General features: G+C 39.4%; 1 protein-coding gene across 2 annotated transcripts; it reads right to left on the reverse strand.

Annotated features, from left to right (window-relative positions):
• Positions 1-2,990: 2,990 nt before the first annotated feature.
• On the reverse strand, positions 2,991-15,436 carry TMEM5 (transmembrane protein 5). 2 transcript variants are annotated; one of them, XM_014963198.1, is made up of 6 exons: positions 14,961-15,436; positions 14,344-14,514; positions 13,237-13,339; positions 7,312-7,626; positions 5,006-5,176; positions 2,991-3,987 (listed from the first exon to the last, which is right to left on the reverse strand). In XM_014963198.1, exons 1-6 carry the CDS (start codon positions 15,223-15,225, stop codon positions 3,570-3,572), a joined length of 1,443 nt encoding a protein of 480 aa, XP_014818684.1. In that variant the 5' UTR covers positions 15,226-15,436; the 3' UTR covers positions 2,991-3,569. The 2 variants fall into 2 exon arrangements, with proteins under 2 accessions (XP_014818684.1, XP_014818686.1); XM_014963200.1 differs by lacking the exon at positions 14,961-15,436 and adding an exon at positions 14,654-14,685 and having other exon boundaries at positions 2,992-3,987.
• Positions 15,437-17,323: the final 1,887 nt, after the last annotated feature.

Here is a 17,323-nt window from a genome sequence, read left to right on the forward strand (position 1 = left end):
GGAAATATTTTACGACTCCAAAGCACAGAAGCTGCTTCTGAGTTTGCCCAGCTCTTAGAGGTTATTACTAACATGCAAGGTTTGCCAAGAAGTAACAGGATTTTTTTTCTGTGGTTTTGCAAGTGTTTTGGTGAGGGCAATAAGCCAAGAGAGAAACTGGTGATTCCAGCACATCATAGCAATCCTAATTCATACTTAATAATTGCTGTGAGAAAGGCTTCTAGAAAAGTTTTAGTTGTACCACTCTTTATATAAGTTGCATTCATTGAAAGACCGTATCTAAAAATACCAGAAAACCTAACTATTGAAATACACTATCACAACTTAAAATGTCCAAGAATGGTAAGCAATCAGCAACCAGCTCCTTTGCAAGGCAATTCTTTATCCACAGGATCACCAACAGTTACCAAGACTGGGCACATTTCTTTGGAAACATTGCTTCCAGAAGCCCGTCTTATAAACAGTTTATGCCATGTGCTCACAGCCACTCTTAACCGGGTCAGAATTACGTAGGAGAGACAGTTACACTAAATTGTGAAAAGCTAGATCTGTTTCTTAGAGCAAGGCAATCCAGCTTAATTTTTGCAGTCCTCATCAGCATGAAATACTGATAACGAAACTGGTAGAGTTATAAATTCCATATACAAATCTCAGTGGGATGCAAAATACTGCGTAATTAGCAGTCTGTTTAACATTTAATGTTACAGTTGGCATTCTTCACTCAAGAAAGGCTTGGTTCTGTGCAGAATTCCCTCTCCAATAGAGACAGCATGTGTGGTTGTAAGAGGCCTCAAGTCCTCGTTCCATGCCCTGGAAAGCTGTACTTCACCATCCCAGCCTCGAACCAGAGGGCTGATGGCAAGAAGAGAGCATCCATTCTCCTCTCAGTATTAAACAGCTGAATTGACTCTTCATCTTCTCACTGACAGTAGATACCACCTACTCTCAGCTGGACATCATGGAGGGGATAAACTATCTTTTTCACCAGCGGCTTAACTGCTTCCCTTCTTTTAAACCAGTTTCCCCTACTGCTTTTAAGACCTTGTCTTTGATCTCTTGCACCCCTCACTGTCTTTCTTCCCTCAGTCTCATGCTTTTTTTGCTAAGGTCCCTTTCGTTGTCTTGCTTATCTCTGGATCCAAACAGGGCACCGAGCTGAAAATTTTTCCAAATGAGGAAAGATTAGGAAATAAAAACAGGAGAAGTACAATTTCTCCCACAGGCTGGACAGTGGAATAAAGAAATAATGAAAATACTAGCAACCTGCTTAATGTGTTAGCAACACTCCCTTGGCTTCAGATGTTTTGTTCTCTTTGCTCCACTAACACTGGAAACAGAACACAAAAAAAACCTTCTAGCACCAATTCCTGTTGGACTGAAGCAGGTGAAGTGTCAAGAATCGGTTAAATACAGATAAAATGCAAAATTTACCTATCTCTTTGAGCTCCAAGAGCAGACAAGCAGCAGCAATGTGAAATTCTGATAAAATTCTGGTGCATGTACTGGCCTTCCTTAAGACACAACTGCCTAATTTTTTGGAATCAAAGGCTTCCTTAGAAATGAACACGTGAATGGCAGCACGCTGCTTCTACTTGATGACCAAGTAACACGCTGAACTGTGTTTCAGGTTCCGACTTGCACACCATTAAGATTTTGTAGGAGCTGCAGCCTTTTGTAAGAATCTGGCTGACTGGTAAAGACTTCTCTCTCTCAGCTGTTTTTTGCGGTTCCTTGAAATCCTGCAGGAGCACCGAGTGATCTGCTGAGCACAGGCTGACAATCGCTGATCTAGATCGTTGCTCCACACTTGCCTGTGTAGAAAGATTCTACCAGATGGAAATTACAGCAATGAAACTGCACTACTGCAGACACTCAAGCTTCCCTCCAAGTGCTGTGCACTGCTGTGCAGATGCCTACCTCAGTATGGAAACGTACAGTAAATTTGGTCTAAGAAGGTCCACCTCTAAGCAGGGCTCATCAGCTCAGCATGGAATTGTTGTAGCTGCCCTTCCAGTCTTGGCTGAACGGAGAACACGGGCGTTGTATTGCAACAGCACGCGGGATGCTTCCGATAAAACGGGTAGACAGTCACAGAAAACTCATGTTAGACATACACTTCAGATTATTTGGATTTAGATTATTTGTCTTCTGAGAGCATCTGCTAAGCATATGGACTGCAAGCTTCTAAAAATCCTGGTGTTCTGAAACATACCTTATTCCAGATCTAGACAGCCACTGTGAACATCATCCGCTGTTAGCAAACTAAAACACAGTGGTTTTAGGTTTGTTTGGTTTTTGGAGAGTGTTTTTTTTTCCAGGTGTTTTTTGTTGTTGGAGTTTTTTTGTTTTGTTTTGGTTGGTTTTTGTTTTTTGTTTTTTTTACACTGAAGAGATGCAAGAAAACTGAAAAAAACATGGAAGTGCTCTTGAATGATACATATTCCAAAATGAGGTAGTATCATTACACAAATTAATATTACTGAGCAGTACAGCTGCACTGGCTTTTGAATTCCTGCATGAGAAAGAATCCATATGGCATACTGACATTTGAAGACAGAAACTGGCTATTCTATCCCCTTCAGTATGCCAATGTTGTGTACGCAGTAACTCTGCCCAGCCAAACACGCTGGAGACAACAGCACACGCTCACTTCTGATGTAAAAGAAGAGCAACAGACCCTTTGGCTACATTTAACAAAACCCACTGAAACTGTTTGTTGTCCATGTAGTACCATAAACATGCAATACTCCCGCTGTCTTTTAGATTTGACAAGTTCCAGCAGATTTTGAGAAGTCAGGTAAGCTACAAGCAAATTAATGTTGAAGGCCTGGTGTTCAGAATGTGCAGCTGTAACTGGAGGTAATGAATGCTCCCACAGCAGAACTGCTAGAAAGATACGTCCCAAGACAAAATGGAAATAAAAAAAAGCAATTTTGATAACTGAAATTAAAAGGGAAAACATATTGCTATGAAATACTTCTAAGAAAGAGGTCTCTATTTTTACCTTGAAATACACATTTTTATTCCACAGTGTTTAGTTTTATGGCCACTTTCTTGAAAATAAAATGTCAATCAAGTAAACAGTTCACATTTTCAAAACAAGCACTTACCAGGATGTATCTTAATGATTGTGCAAAATCTGGCAATTTTCTATAATCATACCTGTCTTCTTTAGTCTACATAATAAATTACTCTGTACCATACAGATTTCATTCTTTTCTTTTCTTCAAACACAACAGTCATACTCATGTTGGATTTTAACAAGTTCACATGCTCAAAGATATTCTCATTTAAAAAAAAATTATCAGGTCACACACCAACATGGAAATTGTTAAAACAGTAATAAAATTGTTGTCATCCTTACAGACTACCATCCTGCAAAGTCAACAACCTCTCTGAAAATTGCCAAGGATGGAGGGCCAACCGTAGCTCTTGGCGTAGCTAGCGCAGTTCTGTTGACTTCAAAAGGAATGCATCTGCCCTCTGAGATTTCTTTTGTATAAAAGCTTCCTCGGAAGGTTAATGGAAATTAAGCTTTCAATCTATTCTAGATTTTCAAAAGGGACAATTTATCCTTTATCACTGGGCAAAAATGAATTTTCCAAAGTATTAATAAATTTCTGTCTCATCCATGCTTTGAAGTTTCGATACCATTCCATAAGCTTTTTTCTCCTTTGAATCTTTTCTTGTAAGCTCATTTTTTTTTCTTTCTCTAGAACAGCAGGAAGCTCTTTCCAGTTTTTAATAAAGATAAATGGAGCCCCCATGGTTTTTAATAATTGTAATGGAGCACTGTGGTACATTGATGAATTTCCGCAATCACCCGGTGTCATTACATCTTCTATAACAGGCAGCGATCCATATGAACAAGCTTCATATATTCTATAGCATTCTGTATTTATTCCCACTGGGCACAATGTCAAGTCACTCTGCAGCAGGGCATCTTGATAGTTTTTGAAACTTTCATTTGTTTCTTGAGGCTGCCACCTAGGAAAGCACAGGGACTGAAAATTAACACTTTTCCCACAGGCATGGCAATGAAAAAAATAGACACATGCTTTAATTTAAATTATTTATAAAATCTGAAAATGCTGTCAATTTAAAAATTTTATATCACATGCACAATAAATAGGCCTTTACTTTTAGTCTTAAATAAAGAGTCTTCAAAAAATTTATTGAAAATATCACTGTTGAAAATAGATTGTAACACTTTTTTGATATGGTCCTTTTAGGAAATTATTAATACTCAGAAGTGTAAGAGGCAAATTGAAACTATTTTAAATCTTCTGCATGACTCGGATGACGCATATGTCAATTTACTTCACAGCAGAGTTCAGAAATAGACATACAGGGAGACACTCGATGGACTCTAATGAATTTTTTTGGCCTTGAATACTTTAAATCAGTAGAGGTCTGCTCTTCAGAAGGCAGGATGTAAAGCAGCCTGTTAACCTGAAACCATCTACCTGATGTGCCCGCTGCCAAACATTTTACAGCTGTTGCTTAACAAATATAAGAAATACAATCAGAACCCTACTCCTGTTAGTCAAAAGATCTGTTCTATCTATTTGAAATAATAAAAAAAAAAAAGCCGTGCTGTACATAGATTAAATCTACTCTCTTATATGGAACTCAACAAAATACAGCTGTCTCCTTCTTCTGGTAACACATCAATATGCACAAGGTGCAAGACAAACATTTCTTCTCCCACCATAATCAAATGCATACAAGAAAAAAAAGATGGTCTTTATATGTAGCATACATAGAAGATTTTTCTATGTATTAAAAAAAAGCGCTTTATCTGAAATACAGCAATAGAAAGGCCATTACATTAGGAAGACCTATATGAAGAGTCTTGGCACTGTTCTTTGCCGAGACTTGGCAAATCTCCATGATGACAGGTTACTTTTATTTGTACTATTTCTTTATCAGTCAGGAAAGGATTGGCAATAATGAACTAGGCAAAAAAGTCTGAATATTTTCACAAAGTAAATCAAAGTCTTACTGTTCTCTGGCTGCAATCCAGCAAAGTTTATCAAGCCCATCCTGCTTCAGAATTTCCATTAGGGTTTCCCTGGAAGAGTTCTTATAAACTGTTCCTAGGAAATTACACAGATATGATCTTGGATCATGTAGCATTGACCAGCTGGGTTCTACAACTGGAAAATTTCTGTAGCTGTAAAAACAATGCACACATTAGATAATGGTATCTTTTATGTCAAAGAAAAAGCATTTTGCACCATTTCATCTTTGCTGCAGCAGATTCTAAGACTAAAAGCACCTATTTGTTGACAGTTCACACCTATCACGATGGACCCTCAAGTAAACCAGTGCAAGTGCTGTCCTAAAAGCTGGCTTTTATTCCCCTTGTTCCCATCACTCTCTTCACAGACGTTCCAGAATACTTATGTCTTCTTTTGACATCAGAGATGCTATGTGTGCATGTTACAAAATGTCCCTGAGAAACAAGGTTTTTCAAAACCAGCTGTTCTTGGTGCAACCACTAGTTTTGATTGAAACAGCCATGTTAATGGTAACTATGGAGTTTAAGTCTCAGCTACCTTAATCTCTGGGCACGCATATCAACTGAAAATACCACTGGTAACCTCTCAAAGGAAAATGTCACTTTGACCTGGGTGGACTTCATTAATCTAATCTTTTGGCTACTAAACAGCTTATCATACAAGCTATTTAACTTGCCTTTTTGGACGTAACAAAACCAATGTAAAATCCTGGGATCCAATGTAAACTGTTATTTCATTCTTTCAGACACGTTTTCACCACATCCAGCATTTTTCTTTTTTCATCCGATTCCTTAAATCTTACATCACTTATTTTGGTGAGCATGACAGCTAGTGAAACACTGCTTCAGCTGAATGGCTGGAACTAACTTTTTCATTACATAAATTTAGTATTTTCTCTTGAATAGATGAATGTTAAAAATGTTTCTGCTCCTATGCATTCTCAAATTAAGACAGATATTCTTTCTAATGCTATTATTTTTAAAGGATAACTGCTCTATTCCCCTGTTGTTTCTTTTTTTTTTTTTGGTAAGAAAACCTATGCCCCGATCCAATTCTTTACTGGTTTCAAAAGTAGTCTCTACTTTATTTCACAATGATTTCTTCATCACTATTAATGGTTCTCTTTCTTCACCTTCCCAAATTTTGACAGAACAGTCCTTTTGTAAGTTCTACATGATTAACTTTATGAAAACCATTTTGCCTTCATGCCAAATATTTTTGCAGGATTCTACACCTTCACCTTCCTTCTTCATTGGGAAAATCTGCCCAATTGCGTACCTTTAACCACAGTTTTGACAACTGTTGGTGTACAAGGGCTGCAGAACCCCCTTCTGGTATCTGATCTATCTTTCTCCACTCAGCTCTGCATGCTGGATTACTGTTGTTAACTGTTGTTGCTTTCTATTATCTGTCACCTTAATCTTGGCATCCCAAAACTCAACTTCTTTTTGCTTAGGAACTTCCAATGCCACCAATTCTCTGACACTATCAAGAACCCAAATGTAGTGTATTTCAATCACACTGTGAGCAAGTTCAAGCTGTGTATAAAAACTCCATAGTTTGCTAACTGGCTAAATACAGGATATTGAATTCAAATTCAACCCAAGATATGAAAATAATCCTGTATTCTTTTCATCTTATATTACACCATGATAAGTAGCTAAAACACCATTAACTCTCTTAACAAGGAGTAAGCTGGAAAAAATGTAACTAACTGAATCAAGCGGTTCTGTGGAATACTCCACAGAAATAGTTTGAGCAGTAAGTATTAACAAAAACATTTTTGTGAGTAAGCAGTTAAGCCCGACTACAGTACTGTGATATACTACAGGTATACTAATTTCAAATGTCAGGCATACAATTTCCTTTTGAGAGCCACAAGAGGGTTTAAAAAAACCCCAATACCAATTCCAGTAGTTGGAACCTAATTACATAAATACCTTTTAAATTCCCACATCCCTGGCACATATTACATCAGCAGTTATGATAAATCTCAAGAGCAAATTTACTGAAGAAAAAATAAACAAACAGAAAACCCTAGAAGATATAGGTTCATTTTTTTAAAGCTCCCTAAATCTTAGCATTCTTTTCCTCTGTTATCGTTTTCATTGCTAAATACAATTTCCAGATATTCCAATGCTTGATTTAGAAAATCATTAATAGGATCACGTTCTACAATTTACTTACTATAATTGTTTTGGGTATCAGCAGTAACATTCAGACATATTTTCCACACCTCATGCATAACAATTAACTTTCAATTGTAATTTGTGTCTATAGCACTTACGTAGCTACTCCTAAAGGCCACTGGAAAATATCTTCTTCATTTACCAACGCAAAGTCATATGTAACAAAGAGCAGATTTACGAATCCTCTGTGTCTTTTCAGGTATGGGCGAATCCATTCATTGTTGCACTGCTCATTTCCAAGCAGCACAACCGCTACATGTTGGATTTTGTGAGTCTGAATTAAGGTTTGTGCGTAATGCAACCACTGAGTGGCGTAAGTGATCTTTGCTTTTTCTCTTCCATTCAGAACCAGCACAACATTTTCAGCTTCAACCGAGAAGTAGCCAGGAACTACAGAGGGACCAGTGACGAAGCTGCAAAAAGCGAAATACAAACAGTAAACAATCTTAAGACAAATTATTGACCATAATCCCCTAAACATCCCTACCATACAGTCTGTACTCCAGAGATATTTTTTTCTTCAATAAAGTAAATGCAATATACTGCAAAATAACTGTGCAACTGTAACCATTTATGTTGTTAGCATCTACAGCTCCAACACAGGAATAAGGCTGCCTTCATCTTTACTCAGGAAAAAGAAGGATGGTTAGACTTAAATGATAATAAGGTATTTTGTCAATAAATCAGAACTGCTACCATATTCAAGCTGAGTAGAATCTAGAACAGAAGAGCTACGTATTTAAATGTACACTTGCTTGTGTGACTCAGGTCAACCTTGATGCTTTGATACAAGCTAGTTAGCAGCAACGTTTCAGGTGGAAAATTGCATTTCTAGATCTTGCATGCATGTATTTATTTAACAGAGGAATTTCAATCATGTAGCAAAATTACTACATCACTGATCATTTACAAGCATCTGGCAACAGCCATTTATGAACTGCAATGAAACAAACTAGTGTTTGCCAGCTTCTGCTCTTCAGTTAACTGCTGTGTTAACAGACTATTGACTGAACACAAAGGAGCAGTGATCATACAGCTTGGGAAAGAGTGGAAGGGAAAAAAAAACCTAGCGATTCTTTTTTTTTTTCCCAGGAGTCAACAAAATATTAGTTTTCTAGGTCTTCTGCATTACTGCAGTTTTTCAGCTACCAGTTAAACTTAATTTAGAATGAGCATGAGTTTTAACTCATGAGGGTTGAGACTGACAGCTAGTTTCAGGGCGTCATGAGGAAAAGAAAACTCACAGTAAGCTGTAAAAACTACTCCAGTGAGGATATCTAAAGCAGACTGACCTTAGGCTAGCACATTCTAAAACTCCTGGCTCAGTGGGAGTGGCATATTTTGGAACCAAAATTCACGAGACTCAATGGTTTGGAATAAAGACTTTTAATAGAGTGAATCTAAGTCAGGTCAAGATTTAAATCTGAAGTTTAACAAACAATGAGAAAAGATAACTTGGATTCTTAAGAGAGAGCACCTTGAGCATCAGAATGCCTAAAATAGTGAACAGGATATGTAGTTGATCCAATGGTCACCTTGTAAAAAGAGACCTGGGGAAAAAGATTTTTCTCTCCGGACATAGTGCTGTGAGGGCATCAACTTTATAGGAATAACAGGATGTACAGGTGGGGAAGAAATGACCCGGGTGTCAGAAAATATGAAGTTTAACAGCATGAAGTTACAGTGGGGCAAAAAGAAACACTATGGAAATCTCACACTTGAATAATAAAAACACAGTGCTAAGGCTGTTCTAGTAATTCCCAGTCCGAACACAACAGGGATTGGGAAATGTAAGGGAGATTACAGAAGCTGCAAAATTAAGACAGTAGTCCTAAGAGATTTTCACTACTCACAAGAAGGCTAGATCAATGCCTCATCAGGATGACATATGAGAGACTGTATTTTTGGACTCAATAAATTACTTGCTTCCTATAAAGTCTTTTTTTTCTTTTTCCTCACTAGTCTTAGAACCCATACAAACAGATGCTACTCCAGACTGAGTCTTCCTGACTTTGTTCCCTCCAATAGCAATACGATTAAGTTTAACATCGCAGCAGGAGAGAACACACCAAATATATCCAGCGTACAGACACGTGATATGCAATAAAGGAATGAAACAATAATGAAAACGAAACAATAAAGAATAATGAAAATAAACAATAATGAAAAAATGAAACAATAAAGAAAAGAACTCTGAAAGGAGGAGCCCAAATAATAAGAAACTTGCAAGCAGTTTGTAGGCTGTTCAAAAACACTGTGTAAGCAGCCCAGACACACTGTGTGCCTCAATCCAAAAAGGAAACAACACCCCCCAACTCCCCCAAACCTATACGGCATAACAGAAAAGTTAGAGAAGCTGTCAAAGTGCAAAGGTCAGAATTGAAAACAATAAAAAACTTGCCCAAACAAGGACAGCAAAGCTCATAAAATACTGCTGACAAAATGCAAACAGAGAATGAAGGCTAGAAAGTAATATGAAAAGCACCTTATAAAGGGACGATCTGGCTGACAGGTAAAGGTTCTTTAAATATATGAAAACCAAAATATATAAAAAAATATCACAAAAGGAAAACTATAGAAATGGAGAGACTACTTGAGGACTACAGTTTAAAAAGGATTTAAAAAGAGATGACAAAGCCATAGCAGAGAAGACTCCCATGCCTAACTCATTCTCTTCAGCAAGAAATACAATGTAAAACACCATAAGTATTGTACCAAATAGGGAGTGTGGACCTGGATGGCATTCACTTGCAAGTTCTCAAGGAACATAAATATGAAAATTGCAGAACTGCTGGCAAAGGTATTGTTATGAAGTGACACTGTGCCTGACAGAAGGGGTCTGCCAGTGTCACTCCTGTCTATAAAAACAATTTGAAAGGACTGTGGAGCAGAGAAATATGGCTTGCCTCTCTGGAAGAGCCTATAATAAATAGTAAGATCACTGGATCTTACCAAAAGGTATGATCACTGATCACATATGGGGATAAACACTGCTGGAAATGAGTAATCCTGTCTCACCAATGTGATGGAGATCTATGAGCATGTCAATAAGAATACAGATAAAGTGGGTCCAGCAGACATAGTCTATTTGGATTTTCAGAAGGCTTCATCAATGACTATTAAGGAAACTAAATTGCCACAAGCTATTCTTGGCAGAATCCTTTGGCAGTCATAGAAATCTCTGCCAGTTCACTTTGTTGTGCAATATGCTCTCATTCTGACACGAATCAAGATGCAGAATCAAGATCAGTTTGCATAAGGAGGACAGGCGAATGGGACCGAAGAGCTGCTGAACAGCTGGGGCTAATGGGGACTGGGGAAAGGCAGTGCTGAACAGGGTGTGACCCTCAGTGGAACAGAAATTTAGGAATGCTCTTATTTAATGATAAGAGATAAGAAGTTTGGCACTCCCTGCTCCACAAAATCCTCCTAGATGACAGGAGAGAAGGACGTGATTGCTTCAGGCCAAGGAAAGCGCTAAAGCCTGCTCTCCTACTTGTATGAATATGCCAATGTGTCACTGGAACCCACAGCTATGCAGTTCCTTCTCCACCCCTGCTTTTAAATAAATGTCCCTGCATTTCATGTAGAAGTTGGTACTTTTTTTATTCTTTAGGCACCTTATTTAGTTAAAACTTGAAGCCATCAAAATTTGAATTAAATATGTGTATTCTCCATCCTAAATATACGAAATGGGCTTATTCATGCAACTGTGTTCAAGTGATATTTTGGCATTTTTATGTCTTTAGATTTGATATTCTTTAAAAATATTCATGAGAGCTCTATGTTTCAACAATCATTCGACTTACCATAAAAAACTGCACAGCAGCACATATTCTCCAAATATGTCACCTCAGCTAGTTCCCTCTAGCCTCATCTAGTAATCAAATGCAGATAATTTACCTCAGCCAGGCAATAAAGAAAACAGTAATCCTAAAAATCTTATAACAGGTGAGCAGCCAAAATCATGTACTAATTCTTCCTTACAAAAAATACAAAATAACATTTCCAGTTTGACTAAAAAGTAGAACTTCAGCTATTTCATTTCAGAAACTTAATAATGAAAATAACTGTTATATTTGCATATTTTCTATACTTTGCACAAGTTCCCACTAGCCTGTCAAACTTCAGCCTGTTATGCTGGTACTAAACTTTATGTTTTCATAGGACCTAGCACCCAAGTTGGTTAAAATAAAGACTCTATTATCCCTGATTCCTTTAAACATAACAAGAAGATATTTAAATATTAGTATAGAAGTCCTTCTCTGAGAGATGCATATACCCTAAGTAACCATGTGAGGTTATTATTCATCTGAAACAGGCACACCAGAGAGAAAATAACTGTAATCAATCAAGTGACAGACTCATTAAGTGCAACAAATTGTTTTCATATTATAAACATGAAAGCAAGGGCTTGAAAAAAATCCTCAGGTCCATATCAAAAGGACATTCTATCTGGTAGAATGTCATTATTTCTAACGCTTCTGAGATTTTAATTTCGGAAACAAAAAAGTCCCGTCCCACCACAGTAACTATAGGATTGCTCCCTTTTCAAAGAAAGTATTGTATCCATTCTCCAAATCCAATGGAAAGCTCTATTGGTCTCTGAAGGAGGCTACCACAATGCAGGAGCATCATTCATAGTTGATTTCCTAATCTTGTAGGACAGGTTATATTTGCAGTCAAGGAATACAGTTTGGTTTTCTTTTAAAGAATATGTCATTTTGTCTATTTCTAGATGCAAGACAGACACTTTAATAATTGCTATGGTTAAAAGAAGCCAGCATTTCTTTCTAGAAAACGTTTTTTAATCACTTATGAATGTGATGCAGGCATTATTGAGAAGATTCTATGGCCTGTACCATGTACACAGTCAGATACACTGATAAACAATTCAAAGTGATAAAACTTCTGTGATCACTTAAAAAACACTTTTAATTCACAATCACATATTTACTTCAAACATTATCTGCAAATTTCAAATAGAACCCCTGTCTTATTGTGTGAAGAAAGATACCTTTCTGAAGCAACATATTTTTCAGAATTTAAATTCACTGAAGTGTGTCATTTATGCTTTTAAATAATTTTTTTTTAACAGATGGGTCCTGGTGCAAGTGACTAAATGTTATGAGAGAGCTACAACTGGGGACTGGCACATTGGCCAAACAGATGGAAAATCCTTCAGCTTTCACTGTATCTTTACAGAAGGGCTTAAAAGTGGCATTGAATAGGACCTTGGAGAAAAGCTCTTTATCATTCACTAAATAATATAAATCATTTGACAACAGTTTCAGAACATGCATGATGACAGATCAAAATCCTTTTTGAAAGCAAGCAATGCTTCAAGTGTCATCTTCCTTTACATATAAAATTAAGCTTTGTAAGTCATGTAGTTAGCCAGATGCTAGATCTCACAAGCTGGTTTTGTTGTAAGTAGAACCAAATTATGGTTTTAATACAATACTATTTATGAATGAATGAGTGAAGTCCCTTTTCCTTGAATGCAACTGAAACCAAATAGCAGGAGGCATCTTCTTGCCTCATAACCCCAAGCTTCTTTCAGTCAACTGTCAGCCCCAAACCCCAGTTCTTAAGATTTTTCTCAGGGTTCTATTTCCCCCACTCTGAGGTGTCTTGGCTGCCTTCCCTCTCAGCATTTTGAAGTCTTTCCACACTTCTTTCAAATACACAAATCTTCACAAAACAGCAGATTAAATTACTCCCTGGTTTTCTATTTTTTAATAGCGAGAAGTTTGGGTTACAGTTTGCTGGTTTTATCAAGCGTGTACTTCCATGAATAAACATGGCGTTCCTTGTGATAATTTTGAATGAGAAGTTGTGTGCATATTCCTCAGTTATCAAAACATAACAAAATTAAAGTATTTGCAACTGATATTAAACACCTACAACTCTGAGATAGACAAAGTAACGCACCTGTGCATCTTACCATATTCCTGAACTTTCCAATGCATCATTTGTTAAAGTTAACACAATTGTTGAAGTCAACATCATGCAGTTAGTACCTGAAATATGTTTTTCCTGCTTTTTGGCTTCCTTCTCTCCACTGTGCAGTCACATCAGCTGGCTGAAGGTGCCCTTCAAAAATATGCTGCCACAGGTAAAGACCTACATAAATGAAGATATGACAGAGAATTTAAATGCACGGATCTTGCCTATTCTACACTCCCAGCAAATAAAGTATTTCTGGGAAGTGAAAAAGCATAACAACATAAGAATTTGGGGAAAAAAAACCATCAGAGCTTCCTATACAATGTGGCCATTGTTTCCCAAATTTTGTATGACTTGGAATTAGTTAAGATGAATTTTTCACACATCGAGGCATTTTAAAAGATTCTTTGGCTGTCAAAATATGAGTAGATGAAAATATACCATACTACCACATTAACATCTCCCACCGCTTAAAAATGAGCAAGTGCTAAACAGCATTCTAATGACAGGCAGAGTTTTCTTAAGCTTTTGTGAAACACATCAAATTTTTGTGAGAGAATGCATCACCATGTAATATACTAACGTGTTCTACAATACTGCATAAAAGTTCAACTGAAGCTGGAAATTTTACATTTTCAAAAAAGCTAAAATAAGGACCATGGTATGTTTTCATCAGTAGTTAAAGAGCTTGAGAGGCCCTGGCCCACAGTTTATGTAGAGACTTGGTGTATTCCACAATAGAAGAATTTTCAAGTTCATCAGTGGCAGTACCACTGAAGCACATAAAGTGCCTTATTTCTCACTTTATGATACTTTATTTCACAACGTGTAAGCGTGACAAAATAAATTTTCTGTTATAACCAAGTAAGAGGCCTGTCCTTGTACTGTAAGCAGGACTGGATTCAAAAAGCAACTGTGGTTCTCTGCCATTTGAACCATTTTCTTTGACAGAGGAGAAAAACAGCCTTGAAAAGAACTGATACAAAGAAACTGGAATCTAACTCCTCTTACATTGGTATTAACAAAATTTTGAGTAACACTACCACTTCCTTAATGCTCCTTCTGTACAGATATCCATATTATCTTACCATACACATAAATTTCAGCTATTAAAAACATAGCAGAGAAGTGCTGTATCAGAAAGGCTGAGGGATTAACAGACATTGACTGCATCTGCTTACCAATTGCTGCTTTACCCCAAATCTGTACTCTAAGACTGGTTTGTTCTGGGTGAGATCGTGCATTTTTTATCATCTTAAGACTGGCTTCATATCTCTGCTGCGAAGCAACCAGCTCGCTTTTCTCGTCCCCTTCCCATGGATTCCACTCCTCGTTTCCCACGGCAACATGATCTAGGAAACCCCAAAGGCGTAATCGGCATGAAAAGAACAGATTTCCAAGTTTAGAAAGAGAGGGATTTTCTTCAGAGTATGTCAAACAGCACCTGACAAACCCTCCCGCCGCCACCGGCCCCGCTGCCTCACAACGCACCCGCGAAATGGCCGCCGCCAGCGGAGGCGGCGAGGGGAAACCTTCGGCCCCGGCCCCGCTCTGCCCTGAGGGGCTGCCTCCGCACCCACCCCCCTCCCCAGAGCGCTGCCCTCGGCCTGGCCCAGGCTTTCCAGGCCGGGGACAAGCAACGCGGGGAAGGAGGGCGCCGAGGCCTCCCTGGCGCAGGCAGGAGCTGACAGACCGCGCCGGCCCCGCGTCAAACCCGCCGCCCCCCGTCCCCGCGGCGGGGGCCAGGCCGGCCTGCCCGCGGCAGGGCGTCTCGGAGCGGCCCCGCCGCCCCTCTCACCTCGCGGGCCGCGGCGGTCGCGGTGGGGCGGGCGGGGGGCGGCAGTGCGGCGGGGCCGGAGGAAGACGGTGTAGGCCGCGTAGAGGGAGAAGAGGCCGTAAGCGACGATCAAGGCGGAGCACAGCCGCTTGCGAGCGCCCCGCATCCCGCCCGGCGCGGGCGGAGGCCCCGGCGGGGAGCGCCGTGAGGCGGCGGCGGGAGGGGCCTCCGCCCGTCGCCCTGGGCTTCTTTCTGCGGTGGAAAGGTCCGCAGCGCTCCCTACCATGACCTGCCGCTGTCCGAGCTGCCACCCCCGAGCGTTGCTGTTACATCCTCACGGTGAATGCGTGAAGACACTTGTCCCCTGGTGGCTTGAATCCTGGAGCCGAGCGCTGAGTCCCGGCCTCGTCCCCTGGCAGTGTCTGGGGATCTCCTGCCTGTGGCTCGGAACAGCCACCTCCCTGTGGTGCTCTCTTCCTCCTCCTCCCGAGGGCTTCCAAAGTCTTTCAGAAATACAGAGTCGATACGCCCTGAAGATTGTTTCATGAGCATCGGACAACTTCAGGCTGTCAAACGTACATCGACAGACATCACCTTTGCTCCGGCCTCCTCCTGCGCTGAGGTGGTGTGGTGTAGGCCCAGCTGTAAACGGGCAGATGCGCAGAGCTGTCAAGTCATGGGAATTCTGTGTAACGGGGAAAGTTGTGCACCAGCCGAATTGAGTTACGTTACATGCTGTTAGAAAGCTGTACCTCTCTTCAGGCTATTCATCAGTCCTTTCTAAGGTTAGATGTTACAACTTTTGTAAAACCCCTACCAACATGTTTTCAAACACCATGATCCTAATGGTAGCCAAAAGCACAGTGACCTTCACCTACCCAAAGCAGAGAGTGAGTCTAGCAGAGTATAGATTATAACACAACGCACAACCCTGCAGCCTGCTCTGGATCTGAGTGGTTCTTTTCTTAACCATTTTTTTTACCCTTATGAACGCTAAACTGTGCTCTAACCCTGACCTAAAATTTATTTGATGGACCTCTGCTTGCTCCAAATCAAAAGGTAACTAGTTGCCTTAGCAGGCCTTCTGAAATTGGCTAACAATCAGTCCACTGCCAGATCCTAAATCTAATTTAATGACCCCTACGCTCACTGAACTGGAATCTAGTCTGATGACCCACAGTGGCAGCAATAAGTCCTTTATTTTGACATCCCTTTCTGATTGCATGCGTTGGCCTGACTCATCACTTTCTTCCAGCCCCGCTTTTGATCCTAAGTGTAACCCTGATTTAATAAAACCATAGAATCACAGAATGGTTTGGATTGGAAGAGTTGGAAGGGACCTTCAAACATCATCTAGTCCACTCCCCTGGCCATGGGTGGGGACATTTTTCACTAGATGAAGTTGCTCAACACCCTGTCCACCCCAACCTTGAACACTTCCAGGGATGGGGTATCCACAACCTCTCTGGGCAACCTTTTCTAATGTCTCACCACCCTCATCATAAAAAATTTCTTCCTTATGCCCAGTTTAAAGTTCCAGTTTAAAACTGTTGCCCCTTGTCCTGTCCCTACAGGCCTTGGTAAAGAGTTTCTCTCTGTCTTTCTTACAAGACTCCTTTATATATTGAAATCCTACCCACTTAAAACTTGCATATAATACATGACTCTTGTCAGTACTAGCAGTAATCTGTTGCAGAATTGCAGATCAATACAATTATTCCTGTTAGGCATCGTGGCCACTTGGTTTTGATTATAGTGATTTATAATTCTATGGAAAAACTGCACCAGATGAACATTTTCAAAATGAAGACTTGAGCTTCTCTCTTGCCTTTTTAGCTTAGTGCATCTGTGTGAATGCACAGTGAAGTGGTACAGTCACAAACTTGGGGAAGATCCGAGACATGATGTCTGTAGTGGTTGATACTAAAAGAAACTATTTTCAGCTTTGATTGCAGTCTGTTTTCTAGAGTGTATCAGTAACTGGATCTGTGTGCTAAGTTGCAAAAATTCATAGAAAATCTTTGTACAAAGACTCTACTATTTAATTTAAAATAGCATGTGATGATGAAAGCATGATAAACATAGAGCCAAAAGGAAAGAAGAGAGTAATAAGAATGAATTAAGAAGGGCAAAGAAGAAAATAAAGTGTTAAATCAATTGGGAACATGGGTTTCCTATTGCACAGCTTCACTGCTTTGAATGACGATTAGAAAGTTCTCTCTTCTCCCCACACAGGTGCAGTTAACTTCTTATAAAAATGACAAAAGAGGCTTGAAAAGAAGAAGTCAAGAAGAATTAATCTAAGAAGAGTTTGGATTATAGACCGTTTCATAAATGGAGTGCCTTCAAAGTCTGCATTTGAGTGTGTGCATTTCAATAAAAAA

The sequence above is a fragment of the Calidris pugnax genome, unplaced genomic scaffold (assembly GCF_001431845.1).
Source record: "Calidris pugnax isolate Ruff unplaced genomic scaffold, ASM143184v1 scaffold44, whole genome shotgun sequence".
Classification (NCBI taxonomy): domain Eukaryota; kingdom Metazoa; phylum Chordata; class Aves; order Charadriiformes; family Scolopacidae; genus Calidris; species Calidris pugnax.

Excerpts from the sequence above, each read along its gene's own strand:
- TMEM5 (XM_014963198.1), bottom strand. The coding sequence starts at position 15,225 with ATGGTAGGGAGCGCTGCGGACCTTTCCACCGCAGAAAGAAGCCCAGGG. Across the intron at positions 14,515-14,960 it reads CGACCGCCGCGGCCCGCGAG|ATCATGTTGCCGTGGGAAAC; the intron begins GTGAGAGGGGCG and ends GGGGTTTCCTAG. Across the intron at positions 3,988-5,005 it reads TGGATTGCAGCCAGAGAACA|GTGGCAGCCTCAAGAAACAA; the intron begins GTAAGACTTTGA and ends GTGCTTTCCTAG.